The sequence below is a fragment of the Trematomus bernacchii genome, unplaced genomic scaffold, assembly GCF_902827165.1.
Source record: "Trematomus bernacchii unplaced genomic scaffold, fTreBer1.1, whole genome shotgun sequence".
NCBI lineage: Eukaryota > Metazoa > Chordata > Actinopteri > Perciformes > Nototheniidae > Trematomus > Trematomus bernacchii.
The window spans coordinates 28,159,679-28,179,977 of record NW_022987720.1 but is presented as its reverse complement, the minus strand read 5'-3'; the positions used below and the strand labels follow the sequence as shown (position 1 = coordinate 28,179,977).

General features: G+C 41.7%; 3 protein-coding genes and 1 non-coding gene across 4 annotated transcripts in view; 3 read left to right on the top strand and 1 right to left on the bottom strand.

Moving 5' to 3' along the window:
• Positions 1 to 3,775, top strand: part of chadla (chondroadherin-like a) — a 12,171-nt gene extending 8,396 nt beyond the window's left edge. Inside the window, exons 6-10 of the mRNA XM_034143687.1 lie at positions 298 to 557; positions 1,508 to 1,844; positions 1,932 to 2,284; positions 3,128 to 3,294; positions 3,447 to 3,775. Coding sequence (XP_033999578.1) covers positions 298 to 557; positions 1,508 to 1,844; positions 1,932 to 2,284; positions 3,128 to 3,294; positions 3,447 to 3,744 — 1,415 coding nt within the window. The 3' untranslated portion in view covers positions 3,745 to 3,775. The remainder of the gene's footprint in view (positions 1 to 297; positions 558 to 1,507; positions 1,845 to 1,931; positions 2,285 to 3,127; positions 3,295 to 3,446) is intronic.
• A 695-nt stretch (positions 3,776 to 4,470) lies between these two features.
• trnaq-cug lies at positions 4,471 to 4,542 on the top strand. The gene has a single exon. It is a non-coding gene; the product is annotated as a tRNA-Gln (tRNA).
• A 170-nt stretch (positions 4,543 to 4,712) lies between these two features.
• On the top strand, positions 4,713 to 7,045 carry rbx1 (ring-box 1, E3 ubiquitin protein ligase). The gene is made up of 5 exons (XM_034143305.1): positions 4,713 to 4,841; positions 5,816 to 5,894; positions 6,059 to 6,129; positions 6,605 to 6,690; positions 6,870 to 7,045. Exons 1-5 carry the CDS (start codon positions 4,764 to 4,766, stop codon positions 6,880 to 6,882), a joined length of 327 nt encoding a protein of 108 aa, XP_033999196.1. The 5' UTR covers positions 4,713 to 4,763; the 3' UTR covers positions 6,883 to 7,045.
• A 2,122-nt stretch (positions 7,046 to 9,167) lies between these two features.
• On the bottom strand, positions 9,168 to 19,988 carry st13 (ST13 Hsp70 interacting protein). Its single transcript, XM_034143557.1, has 13 exons — positions 19,844 to 19,988; positions 19,314 to 19,453; positions 14,521 to 14,569; positions 14,334 to 14,424; positions 12,686 to 12,759; positions 12,524 to 12,590; positions 12,339 to 12,423; positions 12,138 to 12,248; positions 11,892 to 11,994; positions 10,780 to 10,896; positions 10,630 to 10,669; positions 10,124 to 10,344; positions 9,168 to 9,772 (listed from the first exon to the last, which is right to left on the bottom strand). The coding sequence occupies exons 2-13, from the start codon at positions 19,421 to 19,423 to the stop codon at positions 9,638 to 9,640; spliced, it is 1,203 nt and encodes a 400-aa protein (XP_033999448.1). The 5' UTR covers positions 19,424 to 19,453; positions 19,844 to 19,988; the 3' UTR covers positions 9,168 to 9,637.
• Between the last annotated feature and the right edge of the window lie 311 nt (positions 19,989 to 20,299).

The following is a 20,299-nucleotide window of genomic DNA, read 5'->3' as shown; positions in this document are numbered from 1 at the left end:
AAGTAAAGAATAATAAAAGTAAAAAGTTAGGGTCATCTTTAGTTCCTGTCCTCGCACTTCCAAATTGACATTTTTATATATATTAAATATTATTAACAATAAATATCTATAATTCAATGTATACTTTTAAGTACTTTTTGTATTTGTTGTTATTATTATTATTATTATTATCCTTGTTCAAACTCTCACCTTCACATCCTGTGTTTCACTCTTATCTCTGTCGCTGCTATAACGTTTCAATTTTCCAAACACTGATTAATTACGTTTTTTTTTATCTTATACTAATTATTCTCAAAGGCAACCCCTTGTACTGTAACTGCTTCATGCGGCCCCTGAGGGAGTGGGCGAGGGTCCGTAATGTGAAGCTGCTGGGGGCCTGTGTGGGGCCCCCCCACCTCTCACAGGAGCCCCTGCAGAGCGTGGCTCCTCTGGATCTGCGCTGCCGCAGCCGGGGGGAAGTTCTGAAGGAGGAGTTTGAGTTGGAGCCCACAGAGAGCGCCCCCCCCACAGCCAAGCCCAAACAGAAAGGGAAGTGTCCGGAGAACTGCGACTGCGATGTGAGTGACTTACTGTCTGATACAAGAATTGCGGAACAATGTGTTGTGTAAATGTTATTAAGTTGGGCTGAATGCAAATGAAAGTGTTTGTAGAAAAATGAAACCAGATAACTATCAACGAGCTTTGCAGTTCTTTCAGATCTTGTTTCAAATATTTTGATGGAAATCCCTTTTTCAACATAGAAGACATACAGAACAGCCAACAAGAAATAATAAAGAAAAAACATAGCATGACAGGAATACCATACTTAATGACATACATAGTCATAGTGGGTAAGAACATACAAAATAGTATATATAATCTAAATAAATAAATGAACTTAAAGGGTGCAAATGAGCCCAGAAGTTCTTTCCAAATGTTTTGGTTTCCCAGTCCACAAATAATTATCACCCAGCTCTGCAGTTACTTTAGACCTTTTATTGTCTTTCAGCTTGTTTTTTTGGTTTCCCAGCCCCCAGCATAGCTTTTTTCATACACCCACGTCGTAACATCATTATCTGCTCTTAAAATTAGGTTAACACTTATTGCCTAAGCACCAATTTACACACAGACAAATGTAGCGACTAGATATTGAAAATATTTGTGTATGTATGTTAAGCGCCCCGATAAACATTCCTGTTGTCATCTTGCAATCTACTAATTTATATAAATAGTTATCATTGCAATAAACCGTATTTAATTTTGTCTTAATTTACATAATTTAATTTCATATTCTGTTCTTGTACATATCCCATATTCTATAGACTTTGTGCACTACTTTTTATTTTGTATTTTTGTATTTTATTATATATGTTGCATTGTTGGAGGAGCTCGGGTCATCTTTGAATCTGAATCTTGAATCTTGAATCTATTTACAAATAAAGTAAAATATCTGAAGACCTTACCCACTACTGTTACAAAACCCACTAAGATGTATTGTTGATAATACTCTGATTTCAACCCTCCCCAGGTTGAAGCTCAGCACGCCACCTGTGAGGGTCGGGGTCACACCAAAGTCCCGCGAGGTTTCCCCGCCAAGACGCAGATGCTCGACCTACGCAGTAACCACTTCCACCACCTCCCTGCCAACAGCTTCCCCGGCACCAGCCAGGTGGTCTCTCTTCATATGGAGTTCTGCAAAATCCACGAAATCGAGGGCGGGGCCTTTCGGGGAATGAAGAGCCTGTTTTATTTGTATCTTTCGGAAAACGACATCACGTCTTTGGACCCTGGAGCGTTTTCTGGAGCCCCAAAGCTCAACTACCTTCACCTGGAAGGGAACCGACTGCTACAATTTCCAGGATCAGGTGAGTGGTTAGATAGATGAAATATAAGAAGCACAGGAAAGTACAAAAAAACATGATATTTGATGTCTCTTTGTGTCCCTCCTGTAGCTCTGGCTCTCTTACCAAGTCTGTTCGTGTTACACCTGGAGAGAAATGCCATCTCCAAACTAGAACCCGCTGGTTTGCTGTCCTCGAAAACCCCTAAACTCAGAGAACTTTACTTGACCAACAACACCATAACTTCAGTTGCAAAGGGTTCTCTGGACTCTGCTTTCCTCGGTACACTTCACCTGGATTCAAACCAGCTGAAGGAGATTCCTACCCACGCTCTGTCCCGGGCTGCGAACCTAGAGGAGCTCAACCTGTCGCAGAATTCAATCCGCTACGTGGGACCAAACGCTTTCCAGCCCATATCTCAAAGTCTGAAGAGGCTCTACATGGATCAGATGGGCGTGGAGAAGGTAGGAGAGACCTTTGAAAAGTAAATATTATGTTGAATTGTGCAGGAGAGCTAGTTCAATCAATCAATCAATCAATCAATCAATGTTTATTTATATAGCCCAATATCACAAATGTTACATTTGTCTCAGTGGACGTCACAGTTTGTACAGAATATCAGTATGACAATACGACACCCTCTGTCCTTAGACCCTCACATCGTACAAGGAAACACTTCCAGAGAAAAACCCCACAGTTTAAAGGGGAACATGGGAGAAACCTCAGGGAGAGCAACAGAGGAGGGATCCCTCTCCCAGGACGGACAGACGTGCAATAGGTGCCGTGTGTAGTGCTAATTAATTGAGTTTAGTTAGCTGTAAGGAGCCGAGGAAGTGAGGTTACATTATGATGCGTTCAAGATCCATTCAATAAAAATTAGTATTGAGATTTATCATGCTAACAGCACAATAAAAGCACAGGTTCAGTTCACAATGCATATATAAGACATTGTTAAGATTCTGGACATTTATTACAATGCCATTTTCCCCAATCATTCATCCATCCATTCTTCTTAAGGAGTCTGAGAGTAAAAGTTATTCTCTCCATTGAGAAGAGTTTATATTGTTAAAAGGAAGAGCAATGGGGGGTGAGTTCCTCTGGAGTCAGCATTTGTACTAGATGGAGTTAAGAGATCTAACAAAAGAAAAAACATCTGCCTCCTCATCAGGTTTGTAAGCATAAATATGACCATATGCGTGAAATTAAATGTTGGATTAACACTATTAATTACACTGAGGCCTGATCCGTGCTAACAACTTGGCAAGGACTTATTGTTAATCAGCTCTTTATATTGTATCTGTGTGCAGATGTCCCTGGACGCTCTGAGAGGGCTCGGTCCGGGGCTGAAGGCTCTGACTGTGAGAGGGAACCAGCTGACGGAGCTTCCTGACCTGAGCCCCCTCACCGGCCTGGAGGTGGTTGACCTAAAGGAAAACCCCCTGCTGTGCGACTGTGCTCTGCTGCCACTACGAAGGTCAGTTTACCTGGAATAAGAGAAGGAAGTTTACCAGATACCACTATTTTTGGAAATCTTGTGTTGCAGGAATGTGTCCTAAAACCTGGAAATTAACTAGCATTTTCTGGATAATTAATGACAACTATTTTTTGTCTGTTTCTCTCTCCCAGGTGGATGGAAAAGCTTAAGTTTGAGGTGATCGCGACCTGTGGGCAGCCTCTTGAGATAAGAGGTCAGAAGGTCAGGGACGTCCCTGTGTTCAAGTCCTGCACAGAAAGCATATCTCCTCCAGATGAGAAGGTTGTTACGGCCCCCAGACTACCAAAAGTCAAGAAACCCAAAGCCAGTGTCTCAAAGGTCTCTGGAGTCAAAGCTAGACCTGCAAAAGCTAAACTACCAAAACCCACCAAGAAAAAACCTCAAAGGCTGATGGCACCAAAAGTGACAAAGAACCAGAAGACACTGTAATAAGTGAAATAAAACAAATTGAAAGTCTGAACAGCCTCTTTTTATTAAAGAGTTTAAGATCACAATTCATTCTGTTTGGAGTTTACATACACAATTGACTGTCTGAGCATGCTAAAACAGAATAGCAAAAAGTGATAAGGGGACAAAAAAATGAAGAGAGTACACTACAATGAATAATAAATAGTCTATAAATGACTATCTGCTTGGCCATCTAGGGGTTATCTGGTCATTTTGAGTTGTATGTTAAACTGAGAGCTGAATAAGATAATGATCAGCCAGAATGATCTGATATTGGTATTTGAAACATGCATTAGATGATTGTAGGTTGGACGTTGAAATGCTGATGCTACACTTATATTATGCATCGAGTGTGAATTGTGGAGATGGGAGTGGCTCCTGTTCAGTTTCGCAATGTAATGTCACCCACCACTCATGTTCTGAATATATTCTATCCCAATAATCCCATTAAAAAATCTGACAAAGGGGATCTTTTACTTGGTGTCAAAGAAGGTTCAATATTTGTGGAAGGGGATTTATAAGTGGCCCCGAATGTATTGAAGATGCAAGTTTAAGAGAGTTTTTAGGTAAGAATGACTCAATAACAGTTCAAAATCGTGAAAAAGGGTTAAAACATGTCAACTTTAAATTGATAAGGGACTAAATCACCAAATAATTTCAATCCAGTGGCAACTATATAATGTTACTGTACAACACTGTTCATCATGTGGTTCTATGGTGTAATGGTTAGCACTCTGGACTCTGAATCCAGCGATCCGAGTTCAAATCTCGGTAGAACCTAACTTTTTCTTTTTTTGTGCGCTTTTTACGTTATGTAAATGCATCTTACAGAGCAAGCATTTGTTTTAAGCAACATAAGAGCAATAAGATTCTCTCCACAATGAACATATCATGACACAAACGACTACAATCGGGATCAACAGTAAGTCGTTTCTCACTGACGGAAACGCTGTTTTTCTTCCGGGTCACGTTTACTTCAGGGCAAAATTTCTCCTCGCAAGATGGCAGCAGCTATGGATGTTGATACGCCGACCGGCACTAACAGTGGGGCTAGCAAGAAGCGATTTGAAGTAAAAAAGGTAAGTTTGACACGGTTTATTGATGTAAAGATAGCATATAATCTGCCATTAACCACAAATGACCGCTAAATACAGCTAACTTTTTCTAAATGTAACCGTTAATGACATAGAGACAGTTAGCTATTAGCTGTTAGCCTGCTACAAACAGGGCATGAATGTGCACTTATCTTTTTCATAGCAAAAAATATATTCTTAGAACTTATAGTCATGTTACAGGGATCACCAATAATACTCACGGTTTAATAAACAGAAAAGCCTTCCCAAGGTTAACATTAAATCCTGACCTACGTAACGGTAAATAACTAAGCTCTTAACTGCGAGCTAAATTAGCCTAGCTTAGCTAAGCCGCCCTCCGGAGTTTGATAGCCTCCAGAAATATTCAAAACATTAAGTTATAACTTGCAAGAAGTGTATATAATATGGTTTGAATATACAATCTGACTATGTGTTTCAATATTTATTGTGCTTACTTTCTATCAAACTACCCGCGTACTGCGTTTTAGGAACCCAGTTTTATAAGACATGTTAATCGATTAACTTAGCAATGGTTAATTATCATTAGCAACAGCAGCTTAATGTTATGACGCAATTACAGTTAAGAGTAATATTACAGTGACAGTCATGTAAACACTTCAGTATTTGGGTGACAGCTTCTCAGATTTGATGTTGCAAGCATCTCATATCCTATAGTAAAACTACTGAGCTTATTTTTAAGAGTGGGAAAGAAGCAGTGTGGTGATTATTTGCCTTATCTATTTATAAATAACTGACATCTGGCTGAAGTTCATATCATTTATACAAAATACGAAGTCACACTTTGTTTGTGTCCTATCTTTTAACAGTACACCAATCATAACGTTGGTTGTGGCATTTGACATGTACTGTGAAACTGTCATTTACTTTTACTAACTACATTTGTCAGTGATTGTAATGCATCTTCTTATATTTATTGTATTTTTTACATTTCCCACCAGTGGAATGCAGTTGCGCTGTGGGCCTGGGACATTGTGGTGGATAACTGTGCCATCTGTAGGAACCACATCATGGATCTCTGTGAGTTTAATTTACCCTTGTATACATAATGGACTGCGTATAAGAAATGATTTGGTCATGGGCGGCAGCTGTCAAAGAGCACATAAGCAACACGATATGAGGCTCTAAATGTCAGCCTGTTTGTGTGAATTGAATTGTTGACAGATTTCTCTCTCCCTCTTCAGGTATAGAGTGCCAGGCCAACCAAGCTTCAGCAACTTCTGAGGAGTGCACTGTAGCCTGGGGTGTCTGCAATGTGAGTTCTCTAATTCAAGCACATGCCATTATCGTGTTCATTACACCTGTCAGCAATTTTTGGTTTACATTTTCATTGTTATAGAATAATTGTTCATAGTATAAGTATTCAAGAGGTTCTTCTTTTCACAATGTTGGCATATTTTGTAGTTCAGTAGTGAATTTTGCCTAAATAATTGACAAACATTAACAAATATATTTGTTTCCATGCATATATAATCTGTATTTGTGAAGGGAAACTGTTAGTGTTCAAGTTCTCAATGTTAAGTCACACTTCTATAGGTTTCCTATATTTACTAACATAACCGAGGCAAACAACCCTTCTTTAGTTTAATAGCGTAGATCATTGCCAACAAATGATTTAATTATTAGCTACATTAATTTGGGGCATTGGCTATAAGATTGTAAATGTAGCGCTGGTCTCACATATTTCTCCGAAGCTTGAATTCATGTGTTTTTTCTTTTTTCTTCCACAGCATGCTTTCCATTTCCACTGTATTTCCCGCTGGCTGAAAACCAGACAGGTGTGCCCTCTGGACAACAGGGAGTGGGAGTTTCAGAAGTGAGTAATAGTACTTTTAGATCACTTTGTCTTTTAACCAGAGATGTATAGCTTTGGGGAGATGTGTGTTGTTATTTCAATTCCTCATTTGTTGCCTTTGATAGTGAAATGTTTTGAGTATTTCCTGAAATGAACCCCTTTTACTAACGCTACTTCTTCTCTCTGTCTTTTCTCCACAGATACGGACACTAGCTGTATTAATGCTGACCTTTTCTTGGCTTCTACGAGCATCACCCATACTGCTTCCCCACCCCCCCCCCCGCCAGGCTAATAAGCCTAGTTGTTATTTTACGCAAATGTCTTTGTTTTGGTATGTTGTAAGTTCATAAATAAACATTCATGTTGTCACAAAGAACGGGTTGTTTTACTGCTGACGCTTCAGTGAGAGAAAATGAGAAACAGGAAGTCCAGCTGCTGAAAATAACCGAGATCTTCAGATGTTGGTTAATGGTTTGATTTCATTTTGGTGGACAGCTTGAAGCAGTGATTCAGGACTCCATGGCCGTTTCTCAATGTCGAGTATACCTGCTGCAGAGCCACTATTTCAAGTATACTAAGTCATCGAGTGGCGCCGAATGCTGGGCATTTAACATGCATTTAAACAGTCCTTCGGCGCCACTCGATGACGTAGTATACTTGAAATAGTGGCTCTGCAGCAGGTATACTCGACATTGAGAAACGGCCCATGTGTCAGAGCAGTAATCCTCTGAATCAGATCCCTTATTAACCCCCTTGCCCTCTGCCGGGTTTACACTGCAGCACCTGTAGGGACTCGCAGATATTTTGGTTTCTGTTGGTCCCGAAAAGATACATCTAACAGATCTTGACTTTTATAGAAAATGCCTAGAATGGACTTGTCTTTTTATTGATTAAAACATTGAGGAAGATGTGCAAAACAATTGGTAGTTAGTCTATAATGGTATGTTCCCATCGAGTAACAAACTTAAAATGTAGCCATATTTGTCAATATTCCAACTTTCAAAATGCAGCTTTCTTGTTCAGATAAAGCAGTTGCATTCATAAAGATGTGAGTTTGAGATTAAATTATTTATGCTAAATAACAAAATGGATTCCACAAGGATTCCACATACAAGGTGCTGCTTTCATGACGTTGCTAGTAAAACTCGACAGTAAAAACCTAAACTCATGTCAGAATCACAGGTTGAGAGTAGGGATGCATATCGTTGACTTTTTTACGATACCGATACTCAACCGATACATATCGTGATACTTTCATGTTGCATAAGGGAAAAATGGAATCATCCCGCAATTACTCCAATGAAGCGCTTTATGATATAGTTAACATGTCAAATGAATATTAAATTGTGGGACTTGGACCTTTTAGTACTGAACAAACAATTAAAAACAAGTTATCTATGAAGAAAACAGATTCTGCAATATCATTTATAACAACCATCAGGCGTGAATAGTACATCTTGTCAATGCAAAAAGAAAATAGCACCACTATAATCAATATTCAACCTGAGATTCTACTGACCAGAAAACACAAATAGCATCATTAAAATCAACATTTGCCTGATGAAAGAAAACTAATCCCATCACAGTTCAGTTTTGTGAATATCTGCTCTCTCTGGATCCAAACGGGCCCTTTCACAGCGTAGGATATCACCTGCTGAACTGAACTCTCTCTCGCTTGGCACGCTGCTTCCCTGAACACAAAGGTACTTGCCATACGAGACAGCATTGGTTGGAGGTTGGATGTGTTGATACCTTTCCCAGAAATAAATGTCTTGCAGTGGTTACAGACCCCACCATTCAGACTGGCAGTGGTTACAGACCCCACCATTCAGACTGGCAGTGGTTACAGACCCCACCATTCAGACTGGCAGTGGTTACAGACCCCACCATTCAGACTGGCAGTGGTTACAGACCCCACCATTCAGACTGGCAGTGGTTACAGACCCCACCATTCAGACTGGCAGTGGTTACAGACCCCACCATTCAGACTGGCAGTGGTTACAGACCCCACCACTCAGACTGGCAGTGGTTACAGACCCCACCATTCAGACTGGCAGTGGTTACAGACCCCACCACTCAGACTGGCAGTGGTTACGGACCCCACCACTCAGACTGGCAGTGGTTACGGACCCCACCACTCAGACTGGCAGTGGTTACAGACCCCACCATTCAGACTTTAGATTTTCTAAAAGCAGCCCACACTCCACAGTGACTCGTTTGCGGAGTTTCACGGCAAAATTGACATCGTAATTTCTAGAGTTTGGGCGCGAGTTTAAGGATATTACGCCTCACTTTTATATAAAAAAAACGAAAACTGGATCTGATTTCGATCGGTATACCGTAGCCGCCGGTACCCAGTATTTCGGTAATACCAGGTACCGGTATGCACCCCTAGTTGAGGGTCCTTCTGGATGCTAAAAAAGAAAAGAAAGACTGCATGTAATCTGTAAAATCAGTTTGTATAACGATATAAAGAACTAGAAATAATGTTAAACCGGTTTGCAGCAACAAAGGATTTATTGTGAATCATCATTTAACAGGGTCAGACATCAAGGACAGTGACTTTTATCTTTACTCATTAACAATACATCTGATAGCAAAGAAATCTCAACAGTTGTCTGTGAATACGGCTCTGTTTGGAGAAAGGAAAAACAAACAGGAAGCTGAACAATCACCACGAGTTAAATGGCTGTAAAAACATCTGTGTGTTAGCATCTTAATGCGGGGGTCCCCAGTTTAGCGTTTCGGGACACAGGTTAAAGTCAGTCTGAGTTAGGAGGATGCTAAGTGTAACAGGCTCATTAAGATCATTTAAAAAGTCGCCCCACTTTCTCTACTTAATTAACCCGCCGCCCCCCCCGCTGCCCTGTTTGATCTGCACACAGTGGAATAATCGTTGAAATGCGTCGTGGCTCTCCAGATTGTTTCACCACGGATCCTCTCCCTCCTCTTTGGGTCTTGTCCTCGTTTACGGCTGTGGGGCAGCTCCGAACTTGGAGCTCAGCTTGGTGACGAGCGCCATGATTTTGGGGTTGTCCTGGTACTTGGAGATGTTGGCTGGGTTCTGTGCGACATCCTGGAAGGCCGTCATCACCTCGGGGTCCTGGAGGGGAATACAGGGGGGGGGGGGGAAACACGGTCAAATTCATCCAGAGAGGGCATTGGAAATCAGATTTAGGTCTTCACAATTCATCAAATCATATCAACCTAGCAAGATGGCCTAGTGCAATATTCAAATCAAAGTAAGAGCGTTAAAAATACATCTTCCCAATACATGACCCAAAGTACAATTTCCAACTAAAATCCTTGAGAGCGGGATCTATTCTCATGTAACTCTCGGTAAGAAAATGGATTTCCCATATTGTTGAACCTCCTCCTTAAAGCTCTGCATATCATATCCATCCTGGGCTGCATCAGAGGAAGTGGTACGGAGGATCTATGTAGTTTATCTCACCTTCATGGCGTTGAGCAGCTCGGGGTCTTTCAGCAGATCACCGAGACCGGGCATGCCGGCGGGGGCTCCACCGGGGAATCCACCGGGGGCTCCACCGGGAGCTCCACCGGGGGCTCCACCGGGGAATCCACCGGGGAATCCACCAGGGAATCCTCCGGGGAATCCTCCGGGAAATCCACCGGGGGCTCCACCGGGGAATCCTCCTGGAAACCCACCAGCGCCTGATGTAAAAACAGGATCATCAACTGGAGCAGCAATCAGTCACAACACATCAACACGTCCCAACAAAACAGAGACACTGAGCATTTCTGCAGTTTGGAGATGTAAACATTCAAACTAATATATATCATCCTGTAATTCTCCAGACAAAATTCCAAAATCCATTCAAAACAATCGGAGTTATGTTTTCTAAATTGTGCAGCTTTAATAAGAGTATCAAATCATTTCCACAGGGTATTCTCCTTTGATTTGCTTCTCGTATGATGACATTTGAAGTGCTCTCCTACCTGGGAAGAATCCTCCTCCGGCCTGTCGTGCCTCTTCCTCCTGATGGAAACAAAAGGACAGGATGAATCAGGAGTGCTTTCTCCTGTTAATGGATTTCTTCAAAAACCACACATCGCTGGTCTGAAACAGGACACCTCCATCCCACTCACCCTCTGAGCTCGTGCATGCTCCTCTCTGGCCATCTTTATCCGCTCTTGCTTGTCTTTGACCTCCTTCTCCTCTCTTTTACGCTCGTATTTGCGTTTGTGCTCGATGATTTTCTTCGCCTGAACAAAGAAACAGGGAGAGATGACGATAAAGATGAAGCACAAACTCACATTCTGCCATTGGGAGCTTCACAAATATGGATCCACTCCTTTACTAAAGATCTCCCATTATGCTATTTTTAGGCTTATATTATGGGTATCAGACAAACATATAAATATATAAAAACTATGATGTGTTTTGCTGAAAATACCAAACAGATCATGCATTTCAGAAATCCCTCATATCCCTCTGTTCCAGCCCTGTGAGAAAATGGCTGATTCTCTACATGGCCGTTTCTCAATCGCGAGGATATTGGCTTCCAAGCCAATATTTCAAGGATGCTACGTCATCGAGTGCCGCCGAAGGACTGTTCCAATCTCCAGCATACTTGGAATTCCACCGAGGCGGCGTCCTTGGTTTGGGGGAAATTTCGAGGCTGCACATGGGTAGACTTCACGTCCTTAAAATCCCCACAATGCTTTGCGCACGGACCAATTTCCCCAAATCTGTGGCGGAAGATGTAAGGCGGGGCCTCTCATATGACGCACACCTGCACACTTGCTAGCCTGTTCCACTCTTCGTTTTCCGAATGCCAGGAAGTATTCTTGCCTCGCTTCTGAAGCAAGATGCTCGGCTCGGCTGTGCTACCAAAGCCAGCATCCTCGCGATTGAGAAACGGCCCATATTACGTCCAAAACAGTCGGGCATTGTTTCTGATAGCAACTTTCTGATAGGGCCGTGGGTCCACATTTCAGATATTACGTCATATTGGACGCAAATCTGGATCAGCTCCGTTGTAGCCCCGTTTATAGAGATTTGGGTACGGAGGAAAAGAGAGAGGGTTTTATTTTCTGACGTTGCATGAGTTCCCTGACACACCGGGGACACATATTTATGTATAAAAGACATCAAAAAGTGCATTTGGCATGATAGGAGACCTTTAAAAAAGGAAACATATTTGCATTACAGTCAATGTGAAACTAGGCTTGTTTCCCTCCTTTCTCTGGCTTTATACCTTGGGCTGGACCTCTTTCAGCAAAGCACTGGCGTCGTCGTCATAGTCCAGTTTACAGGCTGTAGCCAGATCCCGGGCGGCCTCCTCCCAGTGGCCCAGCAGCCTGCAGCAACACACACGCACACAATAAGCAAGCATATACGATACCATCAGATCATAAACTCCGCTGAGATTAAAACAAGATTAGGTGTGTCGTGTTTACACTGAGTGTTTGGTTATGTCACGTGTGTAAAGTCAGGAATGTACCTGTGAGCTTTTCCCCTCCACTTGTAGGGCTGTGCAGAGTCTGGGTTGATGCTGATGGCTCTGTCACAGTCCCTGATGGCTGCGTTGGGTTTCTCCATCTGGATAAACACACTGACACACAGAGAGAGGGCGACTGGTTACACTCACTATCATTTATAGAAGGATTAGTCATCAAGCAAAGAGAGCATGGAGGATTCTCACCTGGCCCTCTTGGCGTACATGATGGCTACGCAGGGGTTCAGCTTGATGGCTTCCGTAAAAAGATCCAGGGCTTTCTGCAGATCGCCTATAACAGACAAAGAGAGAATAAATATAATTCAATTTTAAATGTTGTTACATTTACCCAATGGATGTGTCTGCCTTTTCTAAATATAATATCAACCCACCTTCTCCTAAAGCATCAATGGCCTCAATCTTCTTCTCATTGGCCTGATCCATCATCTCCTCTGATACCTGAGGGAACGTATGCACACAATGTGGCTTAGTTATTCTCCATCTTTTATTAATAAAAGGTTATTGGAAAATATAGAAAAATCTCAACATTGTACCTCAGTGGTTTCAAAATCTCCCATCTCCTGCGGCTCGTCGGTGTCCGGTTCAATCACTCCCTCCATTTCAATTTCTGAAGAAGCAAAGCGATAAACCCAAGACTTACAATGAGCTCTTGTGGGGAACACAATCTATGAAGATTTTTGGGATATTCTTAGGAAATAAAATCGGCAGTCTGACGGCCTCACACACATTCAGGAATGCTGCCGTTTCAATAACTAATTAACTAAGGCCAGGTTTAAAAATGGGGACATGTCTGCGAACTGCACTCATGAATCTACTTTTCAATTATTGATAGACTCACTTGCTTTTTTTATTTTTATTAAAGGGGCCCTATTATGCTCATTTTCAGGCTCATAGTTGCATTTTGGAGGGAACTTTGGGATTGTAGTCTAGTTTGGACCATTTCCATGCACAGAAACATATAAGACACACTACAGGCCTTTAAAATGTGCCTTTTCGATGTCTTGGTGTATTTTCCTTAGTGTTGGAGACGGCACTGCAGCAAAGTTATGTAATGTTCCTCCTTCAGACCTGAATCTATAAATATACCTACAAAAATAAACTGTTTGACATTTTGGATAATAATCCATTTTGCTTTCTTGCTCAGAGTTGGATAAGAAGATGTATTTCACCTTAAAGGTAGGGTACTAAGTAAGAATGGAGAAACCAGCTCGAGTGCGCTAGAATTTGAAAGTACGCAGCCGAAAAAAATCTGCCTCTTCCTTCAGACTTCCTTACAGAGCCCCTCCAACACACACGAACGCGCACATGACCAATGAGGGCACGAGATAAGTTTGTGCACAGATGAAAGGCTGACAGGCAGGTAGGCCATCCAGTTATTTTAGCCGAGCCGGCTCAGATAATTGGACTTGCTTTTTACAGCGCCACGGCTTCCACAGATGAATTTTTTAATGTATTTATCGTTAAAGCATTTAATGTATTCATTGCTATCGGGATGTTAAGAGCATTCCATGGAATATAACAAAAAGTGTATCTGAAGTGAATTACCTACCCCACCTTTAATGTCTGTACTATAAATGTGAAGCTTCAGCTAGCATCCAAAAGTGACAGAAACCCCAAAGTCAAAACGATAATTCATTAGTGTGCCGTATCTACTCTTTCCCAGGCTTGGAGAGTAACAGATTACATGCAACGGGATTATGTAATCAGGATACCAAAAAAAAAGGTAACCGTATTCACTTACAGTTAAATAACACAAATCTGATTACTGTTAGACTTCTAGAAACTGGGGATTACAATGGTACTAAGTAACTAAAAATGAGCATATAGTGTTTGTTGTAAAAGGATCAGATGTTATCTCTTCTCTGTAAACTGAACTGTTCTGTAGGCTAATACTTTTAAGTGTGAATCTATACGCCTACTGCCTGAATCTGCTTTATGGTTTTCACTTTCTTTGGTTCATTTTTTCTTTTTTAATTCAGTAGGTGAACCTATATGTTCATAATAGTGTGTGTGAGATTAACTGTGTGTATTAAACTAAAAAAACTGAGCATTTTCTGTCAGCTCGGATTTTATTTTTGAGTATAGGCTACTGCCTGAATATGCTGAATGAAATGCTTTTCTAGAGTTACACTATGCTGTTGTCTTACATAACACACATTAACTTTGTGAAACTGTGTGTACCTAAATCACTCTCCTCGTCCTCAGACAGTCCGGTAGGCTGTGGCTCTGGAGCTGGAGCTGAGGTAGGAGGTGGACCACAAGGACAGCCGCCCTAAAAAAAAAAATCAGAGAGCAAGTAGTTACAGCATAAAATGTGGGGAAAAAAATGTATCAAAAGTGTTCAATAAATGATTTAGTTATGTCTCACTTGGCACGACCCCTTTGGCTTGGATGGAGGAGGGATTTTTGAATCCATGCTGAAATATAAAATATGGAGAACAATTCAGCAAACAATACAAGGAGTTTTCAGGTATTTTATTCGCTGGATAGGCCAAATATAATCATACATTTAATATATTCAAAATTAGATTTTTTTTTAAATGTATTGTTGATTGATCTATATAATTTAAATAGATATCTCCCTGAATGTGGTGATTTCTTAAAATGGTTTTGTTTTGTATCAACAGTCTTTAAAACATAACCAGAACATGTTGTATTTTATTAAAATATACGTATTGTTTCAAACGGGGTTCCTGCAGGTTTCACCAACTCAAATTTAAGACTTTTTAAGACCACTTTGAATAGAATTTAAGACCTATTTCACAGCAAGAAAGTATGAAGGAAAATTGCTATGAAAGAAGAAATACGTCCCATAATTACTTTCAAAGTAAATGTATTCATGTTCAACATAAGAACGATGACTGAACATAACAGTCACTGTTCAGCTCCCCTGAAGGCCGACTTTGAGATAAATAGGGGGAGCCCAAAAAAAAACGTGCATATTTGTGACACAGATTAGAAATGTTGAGTTTCTGTAAATAAAAGTTCTTGAAATAAATAGTCATTGTTCATTACAGTTTCTGAATATTTGTGAATATTTCTGGGTGTTGCCATCTGTACGTGGAGGCGCTGCATTGTTTACGCTACTTACGTTGCTATGGTTACGGCGCGGTATTTGAAATGTTCATATTGATATATTTTTAACTCTGGCTTTGTAATAAAAAAATATGGCCAATATAGAGCTCTGCTGCCTTCATGCTGTTGTATGATTGGTGTTTAGCTACGGTATTTTAGCGTCCACAGCACCTCCGCTTTTAGGGTTGACAGACCCAAACGTCACCCGGAGGTCCCACGATGTTGTTGCGGGAGCTGCTGCACTAGCTAACGCTACATTAGCTAACGCTACATTAGCTAAACAAACGCTAATTTTGTTTGCAAAAGGTGCAGCGGCCTCAAAAACACGTTCCCCATCACTGGTTTTAACCAAGCACTAAATTCGATGTTTTCCAACCAAATACGGTTGAACTTAAACTTCCCCATATTTATTTGTAAGTAGATTCGAAGATACCTGAGTTTCTGACTGCCGCTAGCTGAAGCTTGGTTAGGTTGCTGGGTTACCATCTGGGTGTTCTCCGATAAGGGGCCGGAGGAAACAATGATTACTGGTTCCATGTTGATTTATTTCAAATCGTTGGGGGGAACTGAAAGGCTCTTACCGTACTGGTTACTCTGCAGCCCGGACATTTCCCCCAAAACACATTTAGACGTGATCGCAACACAGAAGTACCTTTCAAATCCGATCTTTTTTAAGACCTTCGAAATCATATTTAAGACCTTTCTTATTTTTTTTGATCATATTTAAGACTTTTTAAGACCCCGCGGGAATCCTGTTCAAAACGTAATTACTTTATGAATCCAAATCCTTGACAAAGTACCAATGGTTATAGGATTTTATCACAGATCGCGAAAGAAAACACAATGTTCTGTATTTGTTTCTTTTTAATAATGAATTCCTCTTACGGTCTTTAAACATGCACCATTATACACCAAAGACAAATTACTTAAATGTGTAGTTTACTTGGCTATAAGCCCGATTAAGATTTCAACAAAATGACAAAATGATTCTAGGATGTTTTGGTGAGAATTTGATGATTATTAGGATAATATCCTGTTATTTCAGCCACTATGGTTGTGACATGTCATTTTAATTGCCTCAAATCCGTAATGGCTTCCATGCAGTGGCGGTTCTAGAATATTTTACATGGGGTGGCAAGAGGTCATGCCGGGGTGGCATGGGAGGGCGGACAGTATGTGGTATTTTATACTGTATATTAGAGTTCCCGTTAGTCGGTAATTACCAGACTATGACCGGTAAAATATGCTGAAGACCGGCAAATCTAAATCTCTCCGGTCAAAATAATTTCCCATTAGCGCAATACCGCATCAGTTGTGCCACTTATGTGACAGACAAGAATAGTCAATTCTAATGTCTAACGCTTAATGTGGAGAAAGAGATGTCCTGTATGGGTTGATTGTGCGTTGATCTGTTGGTAATGCCTCGGGGTTCCGGTGGGCATGTAAACAAATGCATAATGCTGCGCTATACTTTGTGGCCTCACCTCACTACTTGTGAAAAGCACTGGTACAAATGCTTGTAACTTTACACGTTAAGCTCCTTACACACCAAACTGACACCAAAGAACACGTCCCGACGGAACGTCGGCTCACGTCTCCTGCGTCTTGGCCATGTTTCGCACTGGAACACACCGCAAAGACTTCAGCCGACGGCCAAGTTGCACGTACGAACTGCGCATGCGTGAGTGGCAATAACTCTCCTTACCAGCAGGCGTCGGTAGTGTGTATTCGTCATTCAAAAGAGGCAACAACCGAAAGACAGACTGCGTGATACACCGAGAGAAGAAGAACAGACTGCGTGATATAAACAAACAACAAATAGCGTGTGCGTTCCATTTTCACTCTACAGCGAGAAGCTCATGGGGCTTTCCCGAACCTGTGTCGAGAGCTGGAGTTAAATGAAATCTCAGATTTGCCTTCTTAATAGTTTGTTTGGGTCCCTCACTTCCATTTCGCTTCTCATGAACTGATTCGCTAAGCTGGACAGCCAATCAGAGTGTTTTTTTGCGACATTCGACATGTCGAATCGGCGGCGGAAGGTGTCGGCACGGCCGAAAAGACACGACTGTGCAGTACACGCCAATCTGAGTAGGGCGACACGACACTCATCGACGGCCCGACATCTATCGACTCCGAAAATCGGCTCGGTGTGTAAGGACCTTTAGGGCCATGTAGCTAATAAGTAGCATAGCAAATAAATATAAAATCTGAAAGTATTTATCAAACGCACACAGGCAGCTGTGTTCAGACCCAGTTTGACGGTAAATGATGTATCCTGGTTTAAATTATCTGGCCTCATTGCTGTGATGTGTAATGTACGTGGATTTAACAGTTCCGCATAGTTTAGCAAATAAAGTGATCGATCTCCCAGCTAGCGCTTTCTGCGTAGTATTTTGTAACGTAACGCCCCAAACAGCGACCGTCTGTTAAACGCTATCGATTCAAACGGCAGCGTTTTATTAATATTTTGTTTCAAGCTCTCGTCCTTATAAAAAACAAAACTAGTGGAAGGGGAAATGCGCCCAGGGGAAGCTGATCCACCCTCAGGTGCTGGGACAGCTCGCTCCCTCTCTGCAGCGGTGTGAGCCGCGGTCTGTGTGAACGCCGCTCCGCAGTTTAATGCAGGGATGTAGCTGCGTTTTTAACGGGCCTAAGATGATATTTAAAATTATTCACATTTAATGAATTGCTTGTTTCGTTGCTTGAGAAGCTTGTGGACATATGGCGCATTTCCATTGCAGAGCCTCGCTCGGCTTAGTACGGTATAGTTAGACCTTGTTAGGCCAGGCTCACTTTATGCTGCGTTTCCATTACAGTTTAGTAGCTGGGGCAGTAACTATAGTAACGCAGTGTAGGCGGAGCCGTGACGTCATCTTCAATGCAAACCACAGAAAAACAACATCAGCCGTTAGCACTCAAGCTCACAGCTCCTCATATCTGTTCAGAAACTAGACAAAAGTTAAACAAGTACAAACCACAGACTGCCTGTGTCATGGCGAATACAGTCGCTGGTTTATTTATGTCTGTATAGGCCGTTGTTGTGAGTGTGGACGGTCGGAGCATATACTGCGTTAGCTTAGCCGATCTCCATTTAGAAAACACGCATTTTAAAAGATTTTTCGCCTGCCGTCTGTCTGCAGACTTGTCAAAGCATTAATTCATGGTTTTTACTAACCGGTATCAGTATGTTGTTACTTCGGCATCATTTTGAAATGTGTATTACAATTAAATCACGGTCAAATATGTTCATTTTGTTGTAGTTGTAGCCCCCTTGCCAGCGATTCTCTCTCTCTAGTTTAGCATACTCAGCCCGACTCAGCCTGGTTGTTGGCCCGCTAAGAACCTCGATTTTATGGGGCCAGAAAAACTGTGAAATAATACCCGCTAGCCGGTACTACGCCTAGTGGAAACGCAACCAAAAACGGGCCGTGCACGGCACGCTTAAACCGCGCTGTAGTGGAAATGCGCCATTAGTGTAGGTTTGTTTCTACAAGTACAGTTTTAGGGACACAAAAGTTAGGGGGGCAGCTGGGGGGTCAAGGCTCTACAGTGGGGGGGGTCAAGGCTCTACAGTGGGGGGGAAAGGCTCTACAGTGGGGGGGCAGCTGCCCCCCCTTGCCCCCACCGTAGATCCGCCCCTGCTTCCATGTGATTTGACTAGGGATGTAACGATAAAGAAAAAGAGATCAATGATCTCAATGGGACCACCTGGTTAAATAAAGTTTTTTTTTTTTTTAAATCTCAAAAAAAATCGCGGTAGATTTCGTCAGTCTCACGACGGTATCGAGACATTTATTTATCGCGATATCGCGATACAGCCCTATATTTGACTATAAAATAGAAAGGGATGAAACCTTTTTCTTTGCATGGGTTCAGATGTGGTGCAATTGATTTCACACACACACACACACTTCCATGTTTCTTTCTGGAAGGTGGGCGGGACTGATGCACGTGGTAAACTTGCACAATGTTTTAAACTTTAAGAACTTCAGTGACACAATTACAGAATAAATCATCAATTAAACTGTTACATACACACACTCCCCCCCCAAACACACACGCGCACACACACACACGAATACTGACCCATGCAACCAGGTCCGGAAGAAGCCCAGCTCCGGCAGGTGCAGGACGTCAGAACTGGCCTCGCACATCTGCACGAAGCCCTTTAACTCTGCCACTTTCCGTGGGTCCATGTTGCTCTGTCGCGTTGAGCAGACAGCACACTGAATTATGTAACAAAAAAAACAGACGGAAAAACACACAACAACTCAGTTCAGTGTGGCTTTGTTTACGTGCTAACGCTAATACCAGCTTTGCTAAGCTAAGTTAGCTAACGTGCAACAGAGGATGGATTAGCAAAACCTCACGTTGCTTACCCCACAATTCAGATAAACTAGCAATGAAGCAACCGTGCACAAAAAGCTTTAATGGCTATATTTAATGGTCGCAGAAGGCATGAGTTTGTGGACATTTCTGGAAATGTAAATCTGTCCCAGTTTGACGCATGATAACGCCGTTAGCTAATCAGCGTTAGCTTGCTAAATGGGCCGTGATTAATAAAAAATAGTTGGAAAGCTACAGCTAAGAATGACAGTGAATGAAGGGAAACGCACCTGATAGAAGACGCAAACAGTTCACACGGGAGAATACAAAACAGGAAGGTTGCAGGAGATTTCTATCGACACTACTCTGCTTCAGTGAAGTGTCGTCGCTTCTGTGTTTTCATTCAGGCGAGAATCAGGACAGACTGACAGAGGACCCGGGGTTTTATTACCCTGAGGTGAGCCTGTCAGGCAACAACTAGGATGCATATAAATGAACCATTAAAGCTTGAGTATGGCCCTCATTGTATCATAGTTCTGAATTCAAAATATTACTTACTTATGTGTTTTAGCGTCTCATTAACTTAAAGTACCAACAGTAAGCATATTGCAGAATGGCCCATTTCAGAGCCATAAATATCACTGAATTATAATAAGGTATGCATTCATGTCACTTATCACTTCAGTGTTTCAGATGGTAAAGGTTGGGTTTATTTTAATTACTTGATATCCTTCTTGGTAGTATGA

Bases quoted from the DNA above. Each gene is read 5' to 3' on its own strand.
- rbx1 (XM_034143305.1), top strand. From the start codon at position 4,764: ATGGCAGCAGCTATGGATGTTGATACGCCGACCGGCACTAACAGTGGG. The intron at 5,895-6,058 runs GTGAGTTTAATT...CTCCCTCTTCAG, and splicing joins GAACCACATCATGGATCTCT to GTATAGAGTGCCAGGCCAAC. The intron at 6,130-6,604 runs GTGAGTTCTCTA...TTTCTTCCACAG, and splicing joins TAGCCTGGGGTGTCTGCAAT to CATGCTTTCCATTTCCACTG.
- st13 (XM_034143557.1), bottom strand. From the start codon at position 19,423: ATGGACCCACGGAAAGTGGCAGAGTTAAAGGGCTTCGTGCAGATGTGC. The intron at 14,425-14,520 runs GTGAGACATAAC...TTTTTTTTTTAG, and splicing joins AGCCAAAGGGGTCGTGCCAA to GGCGGCTGTCCTTGTGGTCC. The intron at 12,760-14,333 runs GTACACACAGTT...TTGCTTCTTCAG, and splicing joins GGACGAGGAGAGTGATTTAG to AAATTGAAATGGAGGGAGTG.